This window comes from Crinia signifera, chromosome 19 (assembly GCF_055691185.1).
Source record: "Crinia signifera chromosome 19, ASM5569118v1, whole genome shotgun sequence".
In the NCBI taxonomy this organism is placed as follows: Eukaryota; Metazoa; Chordata; class Amphibia; order Anura; family Myobatrachidae; genus Crinia; species Crinia signifera.
In genome coordinates this window covers 19,641,602-19,653,199 of record NC_139226.1, presented here as the reverse complement: position 1 = coordinate 19,653,199, position 11,598 = coordinate 19,641,602, and the positions used below count along the sequence as shown (strand labels likewise).

The 11,598-nt window shown below is 46.2% G+C and overlaps 1 protein-coding gene across 1 annotated transcript; it reads right to left on the bottom strand.

Moving 5' to 3' along the window:
- Window positions 1-297: 297 nt before the first annotated feature.
- On the bottom strand, window positions 298-10,722 carry NKG7 (natural killer cell granule protein 7). The gene is made up of 5 exons (XM_083161644.1): window positions 10,656-10,722; window positions 5,972-6,181; window positions 4,338-4,484; window positions 2,409-2,537; window positions 298-1,768 (listed from the first exon to the last, which is right to left on the bottom strand). Exons 2-5 carry the CDS (start codon window positions 6,138-6,140, stop codon window positions 1,710-1,712), a joined length of 504 nt encoding a protein of 167 aa, XP_083017770.1. The 5' UTR covers window positions 6,141-6,181; window positions 10,656-10,722; the 3' UTR covers window positions 298-1,709.
- Window positions 10,723-11,598: the final 876 nt, after the last annotated feature.

The following is an 11,598-nucleotide window of genomic DNA, read 5'->3' as shown; positions in this document are numbered from 1 at the left end:
ACTCAATTCTAAAAAAATAAAACATTATTTGCAGTGTTTGGGAAGGCAACATAAATAAATAATTCACAAATATACACCTTAATAAATAATAAGTAAATAAACACATAAATAAATTATCAGTTTCAGAAGATCAATAACAACACACACTACAAAATGACAGTATAATCCTCTGTACAAAATTAGGACCACTCCTGTGTATAACTCTCATTCATTGACTGTATCCCCTCGTCCACCCTCTGTCCCTCGTCCACCCTCTGCCCCTCGTCCACCCTCGGCCCCTCCCTCCACGGCAGCCGATGTTACAGGGATGACAGGTATTGTTTACAGTTTCAGCTGTTGATTTTGTTTGGACCAATCACAGGACAGCAGAGAAGAGCGGTCAGTTATTGGAAGAGTTTTGTACTGATTACAATGTGTTTATTAGTCATCAGTATTTAGCAAGGTATTCAGTGTAGAAGAGACTCAGCAAACTGCATCAGTTCCGGACATTCGGAGGACATTTATGGTATTTAAAAAAGAAATACTAAACAAGAAATCTACCGTCCAATCATGACCCTGCTTTTATTCCTTGTACATATGTCAGATTACATACCACCCTCCCTTTCCCCCTCGTCATAGCTAAAGAAAAAAAGTCTACAGTGACTAGGTCGACACCTGGAAATGGTCGACATACCATAGGTCGGCATTGACAGAAGATCTACACAAGCTTAATGTCAACGTGGACATGATCGACCGTCAAAAGTTCAACACAAGTTTTTCATGTATATGTCGACATATGTTGACATGTACACCGTATAAGTGTACCCGTGAGCTCGCCATGCTTCGGACATGGTGCCTTACTGCGCTTGGCACACTATTATATTCTCATGCTTAGAGCTGGTCATCGATGGTTGCCATCGATGGCAATTCTGCAACTGGCCATCGATAGTGCTTAACTATGCAATGGATGATCATCGCTATTTCTACATATCGATGGTCATCCATTGTGTTTGATTGATTGGCCTGTGGGCCAATCAAAACACGGGGCGCGGGGCTTTGCGTGTGTCGGGGGCAGAGCTATGCTCCGTATCCCACCACTTTGAAAAAAAAAAAAAGCTAAACATCGTTTTGCTATCCATCGATGGAGGGAAACCATCTGGTTCTCCCCCATCGATGGCAAAAGTATTCGACATCGGCCATCCCTACTCACGCTTTGCCCACTTGGATAGTACGAACCAAGTCGGTCGACACAAAAAAAAACGCAAAAAAATTTGTGTCAACATTTTGAGTATCGACCATGTCGACCTTAAACTTGTGTCAACTTTATGTGATACCGACCTATAGTATGTTGACCATTTTCAGGTGTCGACCTAGACATTGTCCACCCAGGGACCGCGTACTGTGTCTCCGCTGTTTAGGGGGAGGGGAGAGGCCTAGCATCTCCTTCGTTGGAAAGTCAATAGAGCGATGTCATTTTTTAAATGTCAACTGAAAATCGATAGAAGCTGATTGGTTAGAACTTAGTTAGCATTGATACATTTGAGTAATTAGCCTATTGCAGGTATATCAGAACAATGGAGGGCGTCAGACGTCATCTATAATCGCTATTCCGGGCTCATCCCAGTGACTGGCAGGACGAGAGAGCTGGATTCCGTGGTAGTGCCCAGAGCCCGGGGAAGCATCACCATACAAGGCCCAGATCCTGGACTGCGGGTGGTGATGTCAGTGAGTCACATAGTCTCATATCCAGGTAAGGTAATGGATCTGTGTGCCAGGATGTGGAATATGGCTGGGGAGAGAAGGGCTGAGGTTAGACAATGCCTTAATAAAATCAGTGGTTTCTATTATCTCAGTATCCGCACTCATCAATGCCGCGCGCAGAATCTGTTACCCTGCATCATTACCGTCCCTCTGGGCCTGATTAAGAGACTCAGTGCTGTTCACACAGGTCTGAATTCAGTCCGGTCTCCGATGGTGGGGTCTGCGCATGACCAGAGTGCATTCGACCGGGATGGGGGGGGGGGGGGGGCTTTTCTGGGGTGCTGTTAATAGGTTACTATGGGGGATGTGAAGCTGCCCAATGTTGATACATTGCTTCGGGTTCCTGGGCTACCACCATTCTGAGATCCTATGGGCTACAGACCACACTGCCGCCGGGACAGTGTGGTCAGCATGGTTGACGGGGTAGGGGCAGTGCTGACAGCGCATGCGTAGAATGCAATGGATCATATTTGTACGTATACGTATGATCTGAGGGTCGGTCTCTCGACCCTCGGGACCCCACATCGTACCGATATAGCAAACAATGTGCAAACAATCGATCACACGACCCGCCGAAATTGCGCGTTCGGTCCGGAGATCATTCTGGTGCATGGCCAGCTTTTGTCTTCCTGGATGTAAATGGACAAAGAAACCGATGTCAGACTGACCTGCAATTATCACCGTCGGGACCGACGTCCAGCAGAGGTAGAAGGACCACTGGTAGTTGTAGGAACTGTTCATAACCTGGTAGCAAGTCTCAGACGTGTAGACGGACATCCCGATGAGAAGGAAGATGGCTGAAAATAGTAACAAACGTATTGTTTTTGCTGCTAGATCAGTTACATCATAAGGAGGTATAAGGTGGCGGGTCTGGTGGGAACAGGGACACACACTGAGGTGCGTCGTTTTATCAGATTGCTGCATCTAATGGGCACATCAGCAGCTGACATTCATCGAGGTGTACGGTGATAATGTCACAGAAACAGGCCTGGGATTGGCGCACCGCAGTGGACGAGCCTGGTCGGCTGGGTCGCTGCTCATCTTGAATGTCTGTTGTTCCATTGCCAAAGCCACAACACCAAACCTTTGACCTTGTCTCCACCAGACCCCCTTACACTGATGTTGGAACAGTATGACTGATATGAGGCGCAGTCTAATGGCAGTGAGGGGAAGCGGCGGTCTACCGACTCTGGCCTGGCAGGGAATCACAATGAACTAGGGAATATAACACACGTAAACTGACTTTTTGTACCACCCTCATATGACCACCCTAATTCAGCCTGTGGCTAAATATTTACTATGTTTAAATGATGTATTAAGGGCCAGATGTGTCAAGCTTCAAAAAGTGATAAAATGGAGAATGATAAACAGCCAGCCAATCAGCTTCCATCTGCCATGTTACAAGCTGGGTTAAAAAAAAATGACAGGTAGAAGCTGATTGGCTGGTTGTTTATCACTCTCCACTTTATCACTTTTTGAAGCTTGATACATCGGGGCTATGTAAAAACTGGACCCTGACTAAACCCCGGACATCAAAATATGCAGTCTGGAGCTTGTGGTGTGCGGTCCAGGGGGTGTCCCGTCCAGGGGGTGTCTTGTCTGGGGGGGTCCCTGTGATAGCTATCACCAGGGACATGGGGGAGGGGAGATTACAGCCTCCCCATGTGGTCCGGACCGTCCGGTTTTTGCTACATGCCCGGACCATACAGGGAGACTTTATTCTCCCCCTCGTCCTCTCCCTGGTGACAGGTGTCACAGGCAGCCCCCCAGACAGAACACCACCCGGACAGGACACCCCCCGGACTGGACTCTACAGAGTTTGATGTCCGGTCCGGCGGTCCGGGGTCTTGTCCTGGTCCGGTTTTTACCCATACCCTGATACATCTGGCCCTAAATGTTAATTCTCTAAAATAAATAAAAATGGTTAAGTCATTTTTCGAATGTGTGCCAATTAATACGTTCGTCCATGCCCAACTAATGCCCCCGGCCTGTGCTCAAGTGGCATTTCCAAAATATGGAGTCTTGTCCATTGCCTAATGACAGCATATGATAAAACAGCCAGTCCCATGTCACTGGATAATAGTATTCAGTGGTGTCACTACAGGGGTGCAGGATGCAGCGGTGTGTCACCCTATGAAGGGTTACAGAAAAGTGTTATATCCTCCTCAGTGCCAGATGTATCAAGCTTCAAAAAGTGATAAAGAGTGATAAACAAGCAGCCAATCAGCTCCTACCTATTATTTTTCAAAACCAACCTGTAACATGGCAGGTAGGAGCTGATTGGCTGGCTGTTTATCACTCTCCATTTTATAACTTTTTGAAGCTTCATACATCTGGCCCTCAGTGAGAGGAGCCGGTGCAGCCCTGTGACATTAAGTGCTGAACCCGGCTCCGGTTCCTGTGTAAGATCCGGCACTACCGCACTGGCAATCTCCGGGGCAGCTCCCATCTCTGCAGTGACTGGTTCAGGCCGCAAGGCCACACCCCCTAACCTCAGAGGGCACATCCCAACCCATGTGAGGCCACGCCCACTTTCTACACTGAAGAGCCCGCACCGGGTGTGTGCACAAGTAGGGACACATACTGATAGCACTTACCTGCCAGGCATTCCATAGAAGCAGCCACTAGCGAGGCGGTAATATTTCCTAGGCGTTTGTTGATTAGCGCAAGGCAAGAAAACAACATTGCGAACATGAGGAGGGAGGTGGACAAGATGAGCAGCACTCGTGTGGCATCAATATATCCTGCAGGATAGAGGATGACAGTCTGGTCACATGTCTGAGCTGCTGGGGACACCTACTACATATAGGGATCCTGCAGAATACCAATCACACAGGTGACAGTACTGACTAAATACCCTACAATCAACAGCATGACCATCGACATTAGGGATGCCCGTCATTGCCATTGCCATCGATGGTTGCCATCAATGGCAATAGTGTTAAGCTATGCAATGGATGGCCATCGAGGTTTTTTACCTATCGATGGTCATCAATTTTGTTTGACTAATTGGCCTGTGGGCCAATAAAAACACGGGGGGTGGGGCTTTGTGGGTGTCAGGGGCGGAGCTATGCTCTGTATTCCGGCACTTTGAAAACAAAACAAAAGCAAAACATCGGTTTTGGTGTGCCAGTGATGGAGGGAAACCATCTGGTACTCCCTCATCGATGGCAAAAGTATTTGATATCGACCATAAACCATCGATGATTTTGAATCATCGATGGTCGATGGCCTTTACTAGTCGGCATACGTTAGATCAGCCATTGAATGTCAACAGGACATCTGAAATACAGTAGGTCGACATGGCTTAGATCAACAGGGTCAGAAGGTAGACACAAGCATTAGGAAGGTCGGAAGTCAGAAGGTTTCCATGCTCTCATCATCTCCCGCATTGATTATTGCAATAGCCTCATTACTGGTCTTCCCCAACACAGACTCTCACCCCTACAACCCATTCTGAATGCTGCTGATCTAGATAGGAAGTTAGAGAATTGTAACTATTTGAAGCTTCATGAAAACATGATCAGCAACAGCTTAGCAGATCTATGTAGTGTGTGGCTGAAAGCGATTGGATGCACCAATAGATCTGCCAAATTGCAATGCTGATTTTTTTTTTACAAATGAATTACAAGTCGCTTGATTTTGTTAGAAATCTCACCTTTCCTGCAGGATCAATTAGGTAAATGAGTAGTGTTTTTAACTGTAATGCAACAGGTCCCGGGTTTGAATCCTGGCTATGGCTGTATATTGAAATGTGTTATTTACTAAAGGGTATTGTAACTGGATGAAGAGCTCTGAAGTCAAGTGCATTAAATAAAAAAAAATAATAATAATAAAAAAATATATATATATAATGTTTTATCATGTGCCTTATGTCCCTAGTGGAAAAGGGGGAGGGAAATTCTGTTTCTGACACAGGGCCCCAAACCATCTAGTCACAGCGCTGATTGTGTCTACAGGATCCAGTTACTTACCATCGAAGGATTTTTCCTCTACACCCAGCTGAAAGGAAGCCCAGGACTTACTTGTCGGCAGCACGGTCTTCTGCGAGTTGAATGCTTGCGATCCCTGGGACCCGCCCACTGTTTCTATGAGCACGCCCACCATTTTTGTAGACAAGCTCATTAAACTATGCGCATGCACAGACCCTAACTATCAACAGAGGGGCCAAATTCGCTGCTATACACGCAGGCCCGAATCGGCCCCACAATACAGAAATAACCAGACTCACCTTGCCCTGTTACCTTATTGCAGATGTTTTTGGTGCAGTTTTGCCAGAGTCCCGTGTGGAACAAGTCTGAACCAAAACTGACAAACCAGAAGTCACTGAGGAGCCCGGTGAGGAGCAGGATGAGGGTGAGACAGGAGCAGGAGACCCCGACAATATCCTTATACACCATTTCCTTTCACAGAGACGGAGCCGCCAGACAGCCGCAGGTAACTGGGAAGAGAGACCGTGGGTGTTATCCTGTATTCTCTTAACATGGCAGCACTGGGATGTGATGGTATTCTCTATATCAATCACACTGTTGTCTGAAATATACCTGTCTCCTGCATTATACACATACAGGGATGGCGGCCATTTTGTGAGCTGGACCATTACACAAGAGAATGCAGCCAATGAATTTGCTAGGAACTACGTGTTGGGAACCATGTGTGTGCAGGGGTTGAGTTATATAGGCGCACACCAGCAGTCGCTGCTGCTGTCTCTTGGTGTGGAGCAAGTGTCTGAATGCTGAAGCTAGAAGCCACTTCCAGCGCGTTTCATCACCGGATGACTTTTTCAGCCGCTGATGACAAAACACATTGTGCGTGGCTTACAGTTTCAGCGTTCAAATGCTTGGTCCGCACTGAGAGACAGCAGAAGCGACACAAGGCCGTTCCCAACGCTTCCTGTTGATTCTACGGTGGATACTTTCTGAGCTGCTTATGCTGAGCCTGCTGTCAGCACAGCACATGCTGTAGAGGGACGAAGGGGGTGGGGGTCTGACCAGGGAACCTGCCGGACCCCTCCAGCAAGCCCAGGCCCGGGTACTCCCCCCCCCCCCCCTTCCTGCCACCATGTATGTGAGCTTTTATTACCTAGTAAAATTATTTGGATACTATCTCATTTTGTGCTTCTCCTTATATATATATATATATAAAAGCACTTACCCCCCACGACGTGAGGAATTGGAGCCGGCACACAGAGTTGAAGAATGGGTGATTTAATGTATCAGCAACATGTAGTCAGTAACAGCTGTATTCCCGACAGCCGTTTCAACTGCTCACAGGCAGTTTTCATCATCTGCCTGTGAGCAGTTGAAACGGCTGTCGGAAATACAGCTGTTACTGTCTACATGTTGCTGATACATTAAATCACCTATTCTTCAACTCAACTCTGTGTGCTGGCTCCAATTCCTCACGTCGTGGGGGGTAAGTGCTTTTGTTATCAACCTTTATGTGCCTGGCATCGGGACTGTGTTTTACTTTGTGGAGTGCTCACCTGTGACCCCTGCATATATATATATATATCTGAATGTTTCTGTAATGGTCACTTTGGACACTTTTCAAAATAAGAATACAGTATGTTGTGGTTATAGCGGGTTTATGAGCTGACTCTCGTTTCCTGGTAATGTCTTTGTGTGGTTAGTTCTCAGATGAAGGACTGCAAACCACAATGACATATATATATGTCAGAAGCACAGAGCTACAGTATTTGCAGAACTCTTCTGTATAGATTATATTAGCATTTAGCTAGTGACATGATTGGGGCATTCTGGTAGTATGCGAGTTAATGGTTCTGAATGCGGCATTATACATGACAGTTATTTTCTTAGCTGGATCTCCCCTGACAACAATACAGTCCCCAGTACATTTCCATATCTGATGAAGCGGGCAGCGATTGCGTGAAACGCGACATATTAAAGGGAACTTCAACATGCATCTGTAGTCTGTGCTCTGCTCAATAACATTTCCTTTTGTATCAATATACATGTTAAGAAATATGACTACATTTGAAATATTTGGTTAACTGTGTCCATACACCCTAACTGTAGGACTACCCATACCACTATGGCCCTTATTCAGACCTATGTGTCAATATAATGATATATGTACTATCTAAGCCCTCCCCACAGGATGTGCTGTGCATACAGGCCCCAGGGACCAGGGTGACCCACGAAGAAACACCCATATAATTATAATTACCACTGCGCAGTCCCGTGTTAGCCAGTGGAGTAGAGCAGCAGCAATCACCATGAAAATAGTGTGGACGCCATTTTCCTGGAGATTTACACATGGACAGGAGAGAGATCACTGGCAACATGGTAATGTGTCATTTTCCCAAAGACATATGCCTATGCCAGTGATTTTCAACCTTTTTACCTTGCGGCACACTAAATAAGATTTTAAAATTGCCAAGGCACACCATGAGATCAGGATGCAGTTCTAATCCCGGCGGTTGGAATCCCAGCGTTCAAAATCCCAACACCGGAATCCCGACCGCTGAAATCCCTCTACCACGACACCCAGAGTGAGAATAAATTAGTGTGCCGAGCGTATTGAGGCACCGGGCCGCTGCGTTGCGAGCGCAGCGAGCCCGCAAGGGGGGGGGGGATCCACATCCCCCCTTGTCGGGATTTCGGCGGTCAGGATTCTGGCGTCGGGATTTTGAACGCTGGGATTCCAAACGCTGGGATTTCGTATCAAACCCATGAGATACTCACAGGGCAAAACACATTGGCCCCCACAGGAAAAAAAAACAAACCTATTGGCCCCATATAAAAAACAATCACACTGGTCCCCACAGGCAACAAAAATTCCATACATTTTCCCTTTACATGAAAAGAAGAGACCAGTAAATAACAGTTGAACTGGTGGTGGCTGTAAACTGGTTTGGGGATCTCTAGATCTGGGGGCGCACTTGAGAACAGCTCAAGTCCCACTAGTGTGCCACGGCACAGTGGTTGGAATACACTGGCCTATGCAGTAGACTCTGGTATAAAGGATCTTACACTGAGGGGACCCGGGGCTGGCCAGCTGCTCAGGGGGCACTGAGCACACCACCAAAATGTTGGGGATCGTTCGGTGAGGCCACGCCCATCTGCACAATGCTCCACCCCTCCACACATTGTACATTCAGCCATAAGGAAGTTGCACCTGATTTTGATTTGGAAGTAAAGCAAAAAAAACAGGCATTAGTGCATCTGGGTAAAACCATGCAGCACTGCAGGGGGGCAGATGTAACGTGCAGAGCGATTAACATTTGATTGCAGTGTAAAAATAAAGCTGCCCAGTATTTCTGGGCTACATGCAAAAGCAGCCAGTATTTACCCTGCACAGAAAAAAAGAAGCATTTGCCCCCAGTGCATTGCAACATGTTTTGTTCCTGATACAGTAACACCCCGTTCTCACTGCAGGCAAATTCCCGGGTCTAGTATGTCGACCCGGTAATTTGCCTTTTAACACAGGTTTTTTTGCAGTGTAAACTGTCTGCTTAACCGTATCTCATACACGGGTAAAACCCTTAATTTTACCCGTGTTTGAGATCTGGGTATGCAGACACGGGTTGACCCGTTCACACTGCAAAAAAAAAAAACTCGTTAAAAGGCAATTTACCAGGTAGAAATGCTTCACCCGGGAATTTGCTGAGCAGTGAGAACGGGGGTCCGTCGCCGCGGTAAATGCCGTGTAGTTCACACACGCAGTGTGAACACGGCATTACTTGTATTTTTTTTTTTTTTGCTTCCAAATCAGAACCAGGCCCAATGATTCAAAAGTAGCGGTCCATAAGGCAATTCTGTTCAGGGTTTAGTTTTGACGCCAGGCTGTGTCACCCCATTTTGGGAGATGTGTGGATCATTGGTTCGACAGTGCCTCGGTCACCAGCAAATAGCAAAAAGGTCGACGTAATCAAAAAGTTGACACAAATAATAGGTCTAAAGTAAAAAGGTAGTCACAGGAAAAGATCAACATGAGGTTTGTTGTGTCTGTGTCGGCATATGTCGACACGGACACCGTATGAGTGTACTGCATGCTCACTGTTATATTCTCCCTCTATGCCCACTAGGGTGGTAAAGGAAGAAGCCGGTTTTAACAAAAAAAAAAAAACATGAAACACACATCAACCGTTTTCCATGTCGACTACTAACATGTCATCCCCTTCCGCTTTTGTCAGCCTTTTGGCCATGCTGACATTTTGACCTTGTTTCACCATGTCGACATAATGCATATTGACCTTTTTACTGCGTCGCCGATAGCGATATTTCCGCAATTCGCTCGCACATTTGCACAGTACATGTTCTCTGTCTGTTCGGATGGCGGCTAATTTCTCGCAGTCCTCTGCAAACATGCAGATGAGCGATCTGCTCTGAATCAGGCCCTTCTGCAGTTGCCTAATTACAAAAGGAATAAGCCTCCGCTTTATTCAGTGTATTTTACATAAGCAATAATACAGAGGTAAGCAACTAAAGGCTCATCCACGTCCGTGCTGGGACCTGTAGTTCTACAGCAGCTGGCATGTTACCTTCAACACCGCCGTAACCCCCATACTGTGGGGTATTTTAATGGCAGGAAAGATTATACAATGACTTCATTCTTGTTTGTTGCAAAACCACGCTGCAGGTGGGGCAGATGTAACATGTGCAGAGAGAGTTAGATTTGTGTGTGGTGTGTGTTCAAACTGAAATCTAAATGACAATTGTTGTCTAACATTTGTGGGCTACATGCAAAAGCAGCCAGTATTTACCCTGCATAGAAAACATACAAATGTATTTGCTCCCCTGGATATGATATACAGTATATATATATATATATATATATATATATATATATAGATAGATAGATAGATAGATAGATAGATAGATAGATAGATACTATAGACACAAATCTATATTATGTACATATGTCTATGATACATACTGTATGGTAAATACCTTGTCAGGGTCAGAGATGGGACCGCTACCTTTGGCTTCCTGAGTGGTGTGTTTGATGAACCTGACGTGTCGCACACTCATATAGAAGGGGGGAGGCTGTGAATGTAAAAGTGGTCAGAAACGTTGCACTCCCCCAGAGATCACTATGACGAGCACTTATCACACTTACAGCACGTGTAGCTCTCACAGCGGAGGTTGTGGGTGAAGACCCCACACCTTGTAGATGTCTTTATGTGTGAACTTCTTTTACTCAATTCTTTTCTAGGGCCTTATTACAAGAAGCTGAAGGAAACATTGGCAGGGACCCCGGACCCCGGAGCTTACACAGCCAGCGTGGTTATACTTACTTATGATATTACAAGGCGCACTGTGCGTAAGTCGGCACTCGAAGACTTCACACTTAGAAAGGCCAGTATGTACGACAAAGAATAAACTGCCAAAACCAACACGGGCACCGTACTATGAATTCGTATTTATCAAGGCATTTCCCAGCATATATATAATAAGCTGCTTTCTCCTCAATTATTGGTCAAACAACAATCTTAATAAATCCTAAGGGGTTCATTTAGACCTGACCCGAATTCTTCCCTGGCCCCGATTTTGGGGGCCTACGCCGGGTTTGCCTACCCTCCCAGAATGGCTGGAAGGGTCCCCCTCCTGGCCCCCCAGAATATGGGAAGTCTCTCGTGACCCCCCCACACACACACACACACACACACCCTTAGCAGGGGGGTTCCGTGGGAGCAAATGACCTGAATCACGTCTTTGTAGTCCTGCTTGGAGGTAGGAGCAGATAGGGACTGGGGTGGGGTGGAGAGTATGTGGGCTAAAAACTGTCACAGCTCAAAGTGAAAGTACTTTGCAGAAAACTTCATTTTGACAGGCTTGTAAGAGCTCCATTAGTTTATTCTTATAAAACATCTTGAATCCCTAGCACATAACC

Bases quoted from the DNA above. Each gene is read 5' to 3' on its own strand.
- NKG7 (XM_083161644.1), bottom strand. From the start codon at position 6,140: ATGGTGTATAAGGATATTGTCGGGGTCTCCTGCTCCTGTCTCACCCTC. The intron at 4,485-5,971 runs GTGAGTCTGGTT...TCTATCCTGCAG, and splicing joins CAATAAGGTAACAGGGCAAG to GATATATTGATGCCACACGA. The intron at 2,538-4,337 runs GTAAGTGCTATC...TACTATTTTCAG, and splicing joins TTCTATGGAATGCCTGGCAG to CCATCTTCCTTCTCATCGGG.